Source organism: Lagenorhynchus albirostris, chromosome 1 (assembly GCF_949774975.1).
Source record: "Lagenorhynchus albirostris chromosome 1, mLagAlb1.1, whole genome shotgun sequence".
Taxonomy (NCBI): Eukaryota; Metazoa; Chordata; class Mammalia; order Artiodactyla; family Delphinidae; genus Lagenorhynchus; species Lagenorhynchus albirostris.
This window is the reverse complement of record NC_083095.1, coordinates 1,851,690-1,866,378: the sequence shown is the minus strand read 5'-3', so window position 1 is coordinate 1,866,378 and position 14,689 is coordinate 1,851,690. Positions and strand designations below refer to the sequence as shown.

Sequence of the window (14,689 nt, the reverse complement as noted above, 5' to 3'; positions counted from 1 at the left end):
GCTTCTAAAGATTTAGAAGCCAGGTAAATTAGAACTAACACCTACGAATCAATGATAAGTGAGGGCTGAGGAGGATCACCTCCAAGTTAGCTTCAATGCATGATTCTTTGACAACTACTTTGACTGCTCGGAGACCCTTTTCTGCCTTGACTATCCTGATAGACTCTTCTCATTGATTCCAGACACTTAATGCCAACTTTAACATAAATTAGAGCATTTACAACTCTCCTTAAAATCCTGCAACGGTAGTTTCAGTTTGAGATGAAAAAGTTCTGAAGATGAATGGTGGCGATGGCTACTGAACAATGTGAATGTGCTTAATTCCGCAGAACTGTACACTTAAAAATGGTTAAAATGGTAAATTTTGTTATGTATATTTTACCGCAGTTTAAAAAAAAAAACCAACTTCAACAGTTTCATATCTTTCTCAGGATCAAGTTCAAACTTTCATGCAGGTCACACATGGCCCTCAGAATCTGACCTCTACTGACCTCCTTTCTAGCCCCCTTGCTTCATCTGGCCTTAAGCTCCAAGCAACTTCCCTCAATATACTACACCAATTCAGATCTCAATGCCCTGCAAACATTAAGGCCTCTACCTAAAATCCCTTCTTCCTCATCCTTCTCAACTCCATTCAAATGTCACCTCCTCTGTGAAAATTCCCCCGACATTCCAAGGCTGAGAAGACTCCTCTCACCACTGTGCCCTGCCGTACATAGCTTGTACTCTGCCAGGCGCACAGTCTTTATCTTTCAGAATGGCACTTTTTATTTACATGACTGTTCCCCACCGTGAGCTCACTGAGAGCAGGGACTGTGCCAGCCCTGGCACAGACCCAGCATATAAGGGATGTGCCCTAAATGCCTGCTGAGGTCATTCGGTAAACAAGTACTTACTGAATGCCGACCAGAGGCAGGCAGTATCCTAAGCACTGGGGATCCTGCAGTGGGAAAAGAAAATGAAGCCCCACTTTCATGGAGCCTCCACAAATATCTGCTAGGTGGACATAAGTACTATAAAGAAAAATGAAGTACAATCAGGGAGGGACATTTTATACAGGGTGGCCTGGAACGTGCCAATTAGGTAGAGACCAGAGAGCAGGGGGTGAGCTTTTCTGCTGACAAAACACTGAGTGAAGTGAATCTGAGCTGGTTTTGAGCTGTGGTCTGGATAACAGAGGGTACTGGAAAGAGAAGGTAAACCTTCATTTCTAAGAAACACAAACCATCCCGCTCTGTCCTACCAACTTGATAGATTTTGCAATTACCACCTAGTTCTCCTGGCAGAAAGAACACAGGTATTCTACCTAGGTGGCGTAAAGTTCACTTATGGTCCTTTGCTGACTGAATCCTCTCTGCCATGAGGCCTTATGGTTGCTAGAGAAAACTAAGAGGAGCAGATGTTATCAACAGAATGCACTAAGCAGTTGACAATCCTCACAACCACGTTTTGAAATACACTGCTATTAAAACCCATTTTTAAAGAGGAAAATAAGACACAAAGAGGTTAAATAATTTGTCCAAGGTCACAGAGCTGGTAAGTGGCAAAGCTAGACTTTGAAACCAGACAGTCTTGGCTTCAGAGTTTGAGCTGATAATCACTATGCCCCCTGTTTTACATCTGTATTTCTATCATAAATACTCTGTTCGTATTGTTGGGTTTTTTTTTTCTGTTAATCCTGAAATCATCAAACTTTACTTCATCGTTCTTCACATTTTGACAAAATCTCACTTCTCATTCCTATTCTAACACAAAAATCTGTCTATATTTTGATCATTTGAGTTTAATTTTTTTTGAGTTTAATTATTTACTGATGTTATTTTCAAGACTGCCATGAGATAGAACTATAAGCCTGCAATAGAGCAAAAAGCAAAATACAAACTATCAATACAGAGACACAGATTACACTGCTATAAAAAGTGTGCATATATACTCCACAAAGATGGAGGAGGCCCAGGCCAGCCACTGTCCCATGAAGCTGGGTCTAGCGGGGGCTCTGGGTGGGGCTGATCAGGCAAAATGACAAGTACAAGGGATGACACATGTGTGTGGCATGCCACAAATGCCCAGGCAGTAATCTAGAACACCAAAAACACAACATTAAAAATCACTTAATATAGGGCAAATGATTTTTTTAACTCAATATGTTTATTTTACCTTAAGATTTAAGAGTAACATCTTTCAGGCAGGATATAGCAGGCATCTCAAGCTCAACACACCCAAAATAAACCTCATTCATCCCCTTACAGCCCTCTAAACCTATTCCTTCTCACGTGTTCTCTATCTTGGTTACAGGAAAGACAAGCCCGGCTGCTGAAGCAATAAACCTGTTATCCTCAACTCCAGCCACTGTACTTCCTTCCTGTTAATCACACACACTTACACGTCAGTACACACACTCACATGTACGCACACTCTCACACACCCTCTCACTCCATCAGATCTATTTTACCTCCTATTGACTGGCTCTTTCCCTTGACCTTCATGTCAAGTCTGACCTGCACCAGCTGGTCTCCTAACTGTTCTTCCTGTTTCTTTTTAATTTCCCTTCCTCCACAGTCCATGCCCCGGCCTTGGCTGCAGAATTCTCCCTCTACCATACAAATTTGACTGCATCATTCCACTTCTTAAAAACGTTTGGTGGTTTCTGATCACCCACGGGATCAAGTGCGAACCCCATTAGAACACACACACACCTCTTCACAATGGGGTCTGACACTACTTTCCACATCATACCTTCTTTCATGCAAAAAATCGTCACCAAACACCAACTATGTGGCCAGTCACTGGGACAGGCACTGGTGGTAAATAGCAAATAAAAAGAGACAGCTCCTGCTGCCATGAAAATTACAGTCTAGGACAAGAAAGACATTTACCAGTCACACAAACAAATGTTTAAGACTGCACTACAAGTATTGCAAAGGTAGACCAGGCAAAATGTTCTGGAATCAAATAGTGGCAAAGGTTGTACAATCTTGTAAATACACTGAAAACCACTAAATTGTACACCTTAAAAGGTAAATTTTATGGTATGTGAATTATATCTTTAAAAAAAAAAAAGGCACACCAGGTTGAAGGCCTCTACTGGTGTATTTGGCCAAGGCAAAGATGGGAAAGCTTTCCAGAGGAAATGAAACTTATTACATATAACTAACATTTGCATTTACCACACAACAGGCACCTTTTGCTGTAATAATCCATCTGATCCTCCTAACAACCCTAAGGTTACTATTATTATTATCCTCAGTTTAAAGACAAAGAACTGAGGAATCAAGTAACTTTACCCAGGGTCAGAGAGCCAATAAACGGTGATGTCAGAATCCACACTTCAGCCAACTGACACCAGGGCCCATACTCTGCTACAGTGAAGTCACCTGGGCAATGCCTGCTATTCAGAGCTACTTATGATACAATAAGTAAACCACTGTGTTTCATTTCTTCCAAAAGAAATTTCTCTCCACGTCCTCTATAAGGCCCTTAAAAGGCCCTTTAAGATCCTAACTCATCCGCTCACCACCATTACCTTCCTGACTTCATCTTCTCCACTCTCGCGCCCCGCCCCCCCACATACTCTACTCCAGCCACAAAGGCCTCCTTTTGTTTCTCCAGAATGTTGGGCACACTCCTACCACAGGGCCTTTGCATTTGCTTGACCTACTATGACTACAATCACAACATATGTTATAAATCATGATGCTGCCAAAACTTCAGTTAACATTTTCTCTAGACACACTTAACAATACTCCTAGCAAGACCCTGTTCTGAATTAGACACTAACATTTCGAATGTCTCTTATTAATTTTAATCAAAACTACCTCATTTTCCAGTCTTTTATTGTCCTGTATGATGTCACCATGCAAAGATTTTTATTTTACAAAATCTAGTAACAGCAGCTTTTGCTTACCAATTAGTGTGAACAACAGTCATACGGCTATCTTTGCAGTGAAATAAAACAAAGCAATCGAGCCAAGAAAGTGTCACAATAGAACCTGATTACCACCATTCCTCTGTTCAGCCCTAGAACCATAGTTTGTGAAATAACTATGGCAACAGCACTTCAAGGCATCAAAATCCCACCAAAATTTGCTGGGAAGTTACTGCCCATCTGTGCAAACACACAAAAATGCATGTTGACAACCAGTTATATAACTTCAATACAGTAACCTGGTGATATTTTAAGTTTCTATCATGCTAAAAATTCTACGTAACTCTTAGGCATAAATGCTGGCATAAACTTTTCAAAGTAGGACGCTGAGAAAAAAAAGAGACATTTAACACATTTACATTTAAAATAGAGTTGTCGGGCTTCCCCGGTGGCGCAGTGGTTGGGAGTCCGCCTGCAGATGCAGGGGACGCGGGTTTGTGCCCCGGTCCAGGAAGATCCCACATGCTGCAGAGCGGCTGGGCCCGTGAGCCATGGCTGCTGAGCCTGCGTGTCCGGAGCCTGTGTTCCGCAACGGGAGAGGCCACAACAGTGAGAGGCCCGCGTATCGCAAAAACAAACAAACAAAAAACCAAAAAAACAGAGTTGTCCCCAAACTCAAGATGGCGAAAACTATCGCCTTTTATCAAAAAGATTCACCATGAGAATCTTTTAAATATTAAGCTCCATTTGAGCTAAGCATCAGGGGAAAATATTTAGCCCAATTCAACTTACCAGCACCTCTAGCAAAATGCCTTGACTACATAGCAAGTAAGTGACTGGTACAACGGCTAGGAGCAAAGGCTTTTCAGTCAGACAGTTTGTTTTCAAACCTTGTTTTACCACTTACTATCTGGGGGACCTTAGCCAAGTTTTACTTCCTGAGCCTCAGTTCTCCATAAAAATAGAGACACCACCACAAAGCCTATAAGATGCAGTGCTTTAGCGCATAATGACAAACACCATACACTGACTGCTCACTATAACTAAACTGAATTGTAGGAAGTTAAATAGCTGCAAAACTTTGTTGCTTGGGCTTCCCTGGTGGCGCAGTGGTTGAGAGTCCGCCTGCCGATGTAGGGGACACGGGTTCGTGCCCCGGTCCGGGAAAATCCCACAGGCTGCGGAGCGGCTGGGCCCGTGAGCCATGGCCGCTGAGCCTGCGCGTCCGGAGCCTGTGCTCCGCAACGGGAGAGGCCCCAACAGTGAGAGGCCCAAGTGCCGCTAAAAAAACAACAACAACAACAACAAAAAAAAAACTTTGTTGCTGTACTTAATACTGTAGTCTTCAGAAGAGTTATCCCTATAGACTAGTCTTTATTTCAATAAAACTGTACTAATAAAATCTTTTTTTTTTTTTTTTTGGTACGTGGGCCTTTCACTGTTGTGGCCTCTCCCGTTGCGGAGCACAGGCTCCGGACGCGCAGGCTCAGCGGCCATGGCTCACGGGCCCAGCCGCTCCGCGGCCTGTGGGATCTTCCCGGACCGGGGCACAAACCCGTGTCCCCTGCAACGGCAGGTGGACTCTCAACCACTGCGCCACCAGAGAAGCCCAATAAAATCTTTTATATACACATCTTTGTATGAGCGAAGCTCTGCTTTTCCTTTTGTGAATTTTTTGGGCACTCCAAAGGCTAGAAATAGTTTTATTATTTTAAATGGTAATATTATGTTCGTAATTTTGTCTTAAAGAAACCAGTTAAAAAAAAATCTTCTCTAGTCCTGTGTTTTGTTTACTGAGTTAGCCTGTAAATTCAAGCCTATCAAATGACTTAATGATTAAGCAGGACTTCCCTGGTGGCACAGTGGTTAAGAATCCGCCTGCCAATGCAGGGGACACGGGTTTGAGCCCTGGTCCGGGAAGATCCCACATGCCGCGGAGCAACTAAGCCTGTGCGCCACAACTACTGAGCCTGTGTTCTAGAGCCTGTGAGCCACAACTACTGAGCCCACATGCCACAACTACTGAAGCCTGAACGCCTAGAGCCCATGCTCCGCATGCGGTGAAAGGCCACCGCAATGAGAAGCCTGCACACCATAATAAAGAGTAGCTCCCGCTCGCCTCAACTAGAGAAAGCCCGCGTGCAGCAACAAAGACCCAACGCAGACAAAAATAAATAAATAAATTTAGTTTTTTAAAAAATTCTTATTTCTATCAAATCTGTTTAGGTATGGCCTAAATGATTTCAGGTCTAGACTTTAGGGACCAGCCAACGAGTAATCTTTAAAGTATAGCCCTCTTTTTTCCTTGGGAAAACAGTTTTAAAATGTCACCCACTGAAAAAAGGTGAATGACCACAAATACTAAAATGCCATAATATTTTAATAAGGGAAAATTCCAAAATACAGCTTTGTTTAAAAGTAGACAATCATGAAACTTTGTGTAACAGGCAAATTGAACATTTCTACAAACACATTATTGTGTCAGATGAGAACACAGCCAGATACTTATTTCCAACAGCTGAGAGACTGGGTGCTGCAGTAAGCCATCTGATCAATTAAAAGTTATTACAGACTCTCAAATAAGTAGAATATACTCTAAATCTGTGTTGTTCAATAGAGTAGCCACCAGCTACATGTAGCTACTGAGCACTTGAAATGTCCTAATCTGAAATGAGGTGTGCTATATATGTAAAACTTTACTGGATTCACACTGGCTTTCAATGACTTAGTACCAAAAAAAAGTAAAATATCCATTAGTAAATTTTTCATACTGATTACATGTTAAAATGATAATATTTTTGATATACTGAGTTAATAAAAGATACTATTAAAAATAATACCAAGAGCTTCCCTGGTGGCGCAGTGGTTGAGAGCCCGCCTGCCGATGCAGGGGACGCGGGTTCGTGCCCCGGTCTGGGAAGATCCCACATGCCACGGAGCGGCTGGGCCCGTGAGCCATGGCCGTTGAGCCTGCGCGTCCGGAGCCTGTGCTCCGCAACGGGAGAGGCCTCAGCAGTGAGAGGCCCGCGTACCGCAAATAATAATAATAATAATACCAATTACTAGAAAAACTTAAGTCCCATTTGTGTCACTCATTACATTCCTATTGGGTAGTGCTACTCTATACAAACTATGCAAAATGCGATCTAACCCTCCTTTGATGATTCATGACGATGATGATGAACACCAAATATATAATAAAGAAAAAATCTCATTTATACCTTGGATACATAGTTTAAGATAGTATCAAGTAAGAATGGCGTGTTCTTAAAACTTCTATTAAATTTACAACCAACGCCAACTACATTTATAGAGGAAGGACTCAATCCTAAAAGTCGTACTTTTAGGGAACAAGAAGGAAATACAAAGTAAAGACCACAAAAGAGGGACTAAGAGAAATACCATCTGTTTCTAGAAGGCATTTAAAAATAAAAGCAGTGTGTTTTAAATAGTAGGCCTGTTTTTTAAAAACAACATTTGATTATTATGAGTATCATAAAGAAATTTCCCAATTGCCAGCTAAGCAAACGTCGTAAAAAGGAAACCTGGTAAGGTTCAGACTAGAAATTCTAACTATGTGAGGAATAGAAGTAAAATGTCTGAGTGTACCATATGGAAAATGTAAGCCAAATTTCTTAACAGGGTACTTAAAATGAAACATCATACAATGATGAAACCAGTCAAAATTTTATAGATATCCTTCAATATTACTATGGCATCAACTGTTACAGGATTTAACTAAAAGTGGTTTCAAAATTCCAAAACACCATAGTGCCTTTTCCAAATCTAGCCAGTGAGAAATAGGGAGGGAACTGTTTCCAAATGCCTTATCTTGCAGATGTTAAAATTAGAAATTGACAATTCAGAGCCATATTAACCATAAAAAATATTTGCAGGGCATTCTGTTTGACAAGCACTATTGGACACATCATCCTTTTTGATCCTCAGGACAGCCCTCAGATATTGGGATGTTTTTATCCCTGCTTTAGAGGTAATTCCAGGCTTGGAGACCTTGACTTGTTCAAGGTCACATTGCTAAAAAGTAGCAGAACCAGTACTTGATTCTGGTTCTTCTGAGGCTCATCCAGTTCTCCTTCCATTACAAGACAATCACTCATTTAAAACCAAACGTTTAAAAATACAACAAGCTCTGATGCCAAAGAAGGATCTAAGGATCAACTAGGTCAAACCTTAAGACTCTGCAAACACGGTGTGTTGGAATCAGTTCAAAAAGGGGAGAAGAGATTATCAAGAGACAGGAAATGACTTGAAAGATCAGGGAAAAAAAATTCTGATCTAAATGTCCTTGGGTGCAGGCATAGCAGAATAACAGTATTCAAGCAGAAAATGCAGAGAAACGGTACTTTCCTTCTGAAATGTGATTTTCAATGTAGAAATTGTAGGCTAAAAGAACGATTTTGTTGTTACTTTACTATAAATGTGTTTGAGAATTTTACTTAATATACAGGCACTCAGAAAACCAATACATCCAACAGGGTACCACCAGCCCTTCATTTTTTTCACAAGTCATGACATTTACTTCACAAAAAGCCAGATGAAAAAATTATAATTCAGCACCCACTGCTATTTAGGTTACAGGTAAAGGAAAAGGTCAGGTAGGAGAATGGCAAATTTAATGAGCACTGTCTTCTTCCTAGTACAACGCATCCTTGAGGGCAGGACAAAGGCGGCACCACCACAAACGAACCTAGTTCAACCTTCAAAGCACACTGACAACAGGCCAGTTAACGCAAAATGTACAAATCTCGAAGGCACGGTGAAAGGGAATTCCTAAAACGGCTCTCTAAATCCATTCCTAAGTAAGGAATGTAAAGTAAATTCCTAAATATAATACAACAGGATTCCAGAATCAGGAAAGGGTTACGGAGAAATGTGGGTTTCTAGCGTGGGAACACCACACGGGGGTGCCCACACTGCCGACACCAAATACGACACCGGCCCATTTCAGGCGGGGGGCAGAGGCGCCTCGAGACCCCGAAACGGGGCGAGCGCCAAACGACACCCCTGCCTCCCCGTCCGACCCCCCGCCGGGACGCACGGGGGGGAAAACCGACCGGCTCCAATTTCACCTCCGGCTTCCCCTCCCGGGCAGTGCGGCCGAGGAGGCTCGGCAGGAAGGGCCGCACCGCGGCCAAGGGAGGGGGCGCCGGCCCGGGACCCCCGCCCGGACCTACCCCCGACCACGCCGGCCCCCGCACCCGGACCCCGAAGCGACCCCCGGACCAAGGACCCCCGGACGCCGGCTCAGCCCTCGCTGACAGCCGGCGCCGCCCCACCTGCCCGCCCGGGGGGCGCCGGGGCCGGGCGCGCCCGCCAGGCCACTTCCTTCCCCGCCCGCCCGGCCCGCCGGGCTCGCGCGGGCACCGAGGGCCGGGAGCCGCGGGAGGAAGGAGGCTTGGCCAGCCGCCCGCGGAGGAAACCGCCGCCGCCCGCACCCACCGGCATCATCGCGGCGCGGGTCCGCGGCGCCCTCCGCCGCCTGACAGGACGCTCGGCGTCGCGCCGCGCCGCGCCCGCCGCTCCGGCCGCCTTCACAGGCCGCGCGCCCGCCGCCGCGCTCTCGGGCCCTCACGGCGAGGCGGCGGCTGCAGCGGGCTGCGGAGCCTGGCCGGCCCTGTCGTGGCCGCCGGCTCGCTGCGTCGCTGTCTCAGGACCGGTCGTTGTCGCCACCACCTCCGCCCGACCGCCTCCCGCCGCCAGCCCGCGGACTCCCCTCAGCCCCCGCAGGCCCTGCCCCCAGCGCGTCGCCCCACACGGGGCCAGCCGCCCCCTCCGATTGGCCCGACTGTGCTGGGGGCGGGTCCGGGGGTGGGGCATCTCTGCCCCGCCCGCCCAACCTCGCTCCCGGCCGCGGCCAGGTACGAGCGCGTCCGCGCTCCCGCGGGCGGGCGGGGGAGGGGCGGGAGTGCTGCGGAAGCTGGACCGCTGCCCCGCCCGGCATGACGGCCTGTGGGCTCCAGGCCGTGCGGGGCCAAGATCCCGGACCCTCGGAGACGTCGGGCATGGGAAAACCGAGGTCCAAAGAAGGAAGGGTCCGGCCGGGGCACCGCAGCGGGTCACGGTAGGGCCGAGACTCGAACCCCAACTCAGGAGGCCAGAGGGGGCGGGGCGCATCCCGTGGCGACGGCGCGCGCGCCCGCCTTTGACCGCGTCCTGACCCCCGGCTCCCGGCGCCCGGTGGGGCTGCAGGTCAGGGGCCGAATTGGAAGGGTGTAGGTGCGCCCCAAACCATGCAAGTGACCCGGCTCCGCATTGCTCAAGATGAACCCACGAACCGGCGTGGCGCTCGGTCCCTGGGCACCTGTTCCCCGACACCACTACCTCCCCGCGTGTTCTGCGACTCCCGCTGCCCATTCCCTAGGGCCAGCCGACCTTCCCGGGCACGTGACCGCTCTTCAGCCTTGGCCTTTCACACAGGCGATACCCCCGGCCTAGAATGCCTGTGCGCACCTGTACCAGCATCCTTCGATGCTCAGACGTCTCCGGGCAGCGCCCAGTCCTTCTCTCCAGGGTCCGGGTCTCTCTTTACAGCTCTCTCTCCCGTGACGCCACCCACTCGGGTCTGAGCGCCCGAGTAACAGAGGCCAGGGCAGGGGCTGAGCAGACTCTCAGTGAAGGCCGGCCAATGGGCAGGCATCCTTTCTGTGCCCTCCACACTGTACCACTCACTGGAACCCTGCGAGAGATGAGATGGTAACTGATGCACTCCACAGGCAGCTCTAAAACTTCCTTGAGCATCCGGAGCATAGGGGTCTGTTTATGGCCCCAAACCCACCTTGGGAAGGGCTCAGCTACTTAGAGATGACAGCAGGTGGTGGTCAGAGTCCATCCCTAGCCTGTCTGCTCCTTTGAGGGGCCTGAGGCTGCTGGGTGGGGCTGAGGGACAAAGAGGAAGGAGGCCAGAGAGCAACACCGTACTCCTCTTGGCCAAGGGGGTTAGTGGTTGAGAGTGTAGGACTTTCCAGTTAGACAGACACTGCCTTGGCCACACCCTCACAGTATGATCTTAGACAAGCTACATCTTCTCTCTGTATCTCAATTTGCCCATCTCTATAATGGGAAATTACAGGAATCATAACACCTGCCTCATATTTAGGGAGATTTAGCAGTTTGTGGCCCATGGGAGCTGCTCCATAAATAGTAGTTTTCTGTAGTTATGCTATCATTAGCAAGCAGGCTTAGTATATACATGTATCCCAGGTAATCCCCTGAGAGAGGGATTATGCAGGGATTTTAAAATTTATACACACTGGGCCTCGATGGCTAATGACACATCTCTTCTGGGAGCAGGGTTTGGAGAGAAGAGGAAGCTCTAGGTAACGGGAGATCCTAGGTTGAAAGTCAGAGACCTGGGTTCCAATTCCAGCTCTACTTCTGACTCCCTTTGTGGCCCTAAGCAACTTGCATCTCTTCTCTGGGTGTCAGTTTCCCCATCTCTAACCAGGAAGGGGTTAGATTCCGTGATCTCTGAGGGTCTTTCAGCCCTGACACGCTATGGTCATGAGTCGTGAAGGAGTGGGTACCGGCCCACTAAGCCACGCAAGGGACAGGCTTTGCCAGGGCACGGCAGAGAAGCGCCACCTGGGATGAGGTGGTCAAAATGAGCTCACTCTCCTGAGAAGGGGAGGCTTGGCCATTGGATTCCCACTCTTGCCTGTAGGACCTGTGGGCACAGACAGTGGCAGCTGCCCTGCTCTCACACCAAGGTACTCTCTGTCCTCCAGGCAGGCACCATCTGAAGCCAGGCTGGTCACCGGCCCGCCACAGAGGCTCTCCAGCTGCTGCCACTCCTCTTCATCCTGCTGCAAGCTCCAAGCATCAGGCCCCATCACCTGGTACCCAGACCAAGGTCGTACATAATTGGCCTCCCTTCTCTGACCTCCACGCCTGGACCATCCCACACATGGACATAATTAGGTCACACACAAACACCCCGACCCTGCAAAGCCCTCTGTGTCTCCACATCACCCAGATTAAAGTTCACAAGAGGCCCTTCAGGAGTCACTGTTGATGCTGGGATGTGGTTTTTAGGGTGGTCTAAGAAGATGTCTGGGTTGTTCAGAGAGGAATACTAGCAAAACAGTTCAGCAAAGGAGAGCGAGGCAGGTGGGATAGCTTATGCATGCTGGGCCAATTCTTGGTAACTGTTGAATCTGTGTGATGGGTACATGGGATACACTGTCCTTTTCTCTCTACTTTGTATGTTTGAATTATTTTATATTTAAAAAAATGATTACTCTTTAAAGCAAATAAAAAACCCATTTGGGGAGAAAATCAGTATCGATTCATATTTGCATAAAGGAATTCTTGAATGATCAGGAATACTAATAAAGTAATGATTGCAGATGGGAATGGGAACTGGGTGGATTGGGGACAGAAATCAGAGTAAGAATTTTCACTATTACTTTTTTTTAATATTTATTTATTTATTATTTATTTTATGTTTATTTTGGCTGCGCCTGGTCTTAGTTGTGGCATGCGGGGTCTTTTATTTGAGGCATGCGGACTCCTTGGTTGTGGCTTGCATGTGGAATCTAGTTCCCCAACCAGGGATCGAACCCCGGGCCCCCTGCATTGGGAGCGCGGAGTCTTACCCACTGGATCACCAGGGAAGTCCCAAATTTTCACTATTGCTTTTTTTTTTTTTTTTTTTGCGGTACGTGGTCCTCTCACTGTTGTGGCCTCTCCCGTTGCGGAGCACAGGCTCCGGACGCGCAGGCTCAGCGGCCATGGCTCACGGGCCCAGCCGCTCCGCGGCCTGTGGGATCTTCCCGGACCGGGGCGTGAACCTGTGTCCCCTGCATCGGCAGGCGGACTCTCAACCACTGCGCCACCAGGGAAGCCCCACTATTGCTTTTTAAAAGTAAACTTTATAGCAGTTTTAGATTTACAGAAGACTTGCAAAGATAATACAGAGTTCCCATATTCCTTCCCCCAGCCTCCACCCTATTTTCCCTACTATTAACATCTTATATTAGTGTGGTACATTTATTAAAACTAATGAACCAATATTGATACATTTTTATTAACTAAGTCCATACTTTATTCATTGGGTAAATTCCCTTAGTTTTACCCAATGTCCTTTGTTCCAGGATCCCATCCAGGACACCACATTACATTTAGTGATGTCACCTTTGGCTCCTCTTGGCTGTGACACTTCCCCAGACCTTCCTTATTTTTTATGACCTTGACAATTAATGAGGAATACTGGTTAGGTACTTTGTAGAATATTTCTCACTTGAGATTTAGCTGCTATTTTCCTCATGATTAGATTGAGTTTATGGGATTTGGGGAGGAATGTCACAGAGGTAAAATGCCATTTTCATCACATCATATCAAAGGTGCATACTATCAACCTGCCATTTCACTGTTGTGGTTGACCTGATCACCTGGTCACTATTACCTTTGCTGTTTGATTTTTGAACCAGGTGAATAAAGTACTATTTAAAATTTAAAAATTTCAATCTTAAGACCTGTATTAGTTTGCTAGGGCTGCCATAACAAAAGATCACAGCATGAGCGGCTTAAACAACAGAAATTTATTTTCTCACAGTTCTGGAGGCTGGAAGTCGTAGCTCAAGGTGTTGGCAAGGTTGGGTTCTTCTGAGGCCTCTCTCCTTGGCTTGCAGATGGCTGCCCTCTCGCCAGCTCTTCACATGGTCTTTTCTCTTGTGCACGCATCCCTGGTGTCTCACCCTGTTTTTATAAGGATATCAGTCTACTGGATTCGGGCCTATCCATATAGCCTCCATTGAATCTTTTTTTTTTTTTTTTTTTTGGCTGCGTTGTGTGTTTGTTGCCGTGCACAGGCTTCTCTAGTTGCGGCGGTGAGCAGGGGCTACTCTCCGTTGCAGTGCGCAGGCTTCTCATTGCGGTGGCTACTCTTCTTGTGGAGTACGGGCTCTAGGCATGCGGGCTTCAGTAGTTGTGGCTCACGGACTTTAAAGCACAGGCTCAGTAGTTGTGGCACACGGGCTTAGTTGCTTTGCAGCATGTGGGATCTTCTGGACCAGGGATCGAACCCGTGTCCACTGCATTGTTGGTAGGCGGATTCTTAACCACTGCGTCACCAGGGAAGCCCTCCATTAAATCTTGATTACCTCTTTACAGGCCCTATCTCCAAATACAGTCACATTCAGAGGTGTGTTAGGGGTTAGGACTTCAACATATGAATCTCGGGGGGACACAATTCAGTCCCTAACAAGACACTTCATAGCCTGGCCCAGTCTACCTTCTACCTTTTCAGGTTAATCTCCTATGCTCCCAGCACCCCACATCTGGAATTTTTTTTTTTTTTTTTTGGCCACTCAGCTTGTGGGATCTTAGTTCCCCAACTAGGGATCGGACTTGGGCCCCAGCAGTGAAAGCGCCGAGTCCTAGCCACTGGACTGCCAGGGAATTCCTGCACACCTGGATCTTATACCCCAGCCATCCAGAGGCTGGGCCCTCGCCTCGTCCAGGACCCTATGCCTACAGAAATGCTTCTGCAATTTCCTCAAGAAGTGCTACCTGCTCCTGTCACAATTCAAATCCTTCCTCTTCTTCAAGGTTTTTCCAGATTCCCCCCAGGAGAACTCACCTCTACCACCTTCCTCCAGACTGCTTAGACCTGGCTCACTCGTCACATCCTGCTACCTTAGGTCTGGAGACGTACCTATCTCCCCCAGGGGCCAGTGGGCTCATTTAGGTAATAAGTGTTCACTGGCTTTCTCCAGTGTGCCCAGCACGGGTCCAGGCCCCGGCAACACAACCTTGAGTAAGACAAACATGGTCCCTGTTCTCACGGAGCTTATAGTCTGGTCA

General features: G+C 47.3%; 1 protein-coding gene and 1 long non-coding RNA gene across 3 annotated transcripts in view; one reads left to right on the top strand and one right to left on the bottom strand.

Annotated features, from left to right (window-relative positions):
- Positions 1-9,587, bottom strand: part of PPP1R13B (protein phosphatase 1 regulatory subunit 13B) — a 75,874-nt gene extending 66,287 nt beyond the window's left edge. For both annotated transcript variants that reach the window (XR_009540741.1, XM_060150329.1), the window contains exon 1: positions 9,326-9,587. Coding sequence is in view for 1 of the 2 variants with exons in the window: in XM_060150329.1 (XP_060006312.1) it covers positions 9,326-9,334 (9 nt within the window). In the remaining variant the exon portion in view is untranslated. The remainder of the gene's footprint in view (positions 1-9,325) is intronic.
- Positions 9,588-9,724: 137 nt separating this feature from the next.
- Positions 9,725-11,878, top strand: LOC132528997 (uncharacterized). Its single transcript, XR_009543351.1, has 2 exons — positions 9,725-9,947; positions 11,611-11,878. It is a non-coding gene; the product is annotated as an uncharacterized LOC132528997 (long non-coding RNA).
- Positions 11,879-14,689: the final 2,811 nt, after the last annotated feature.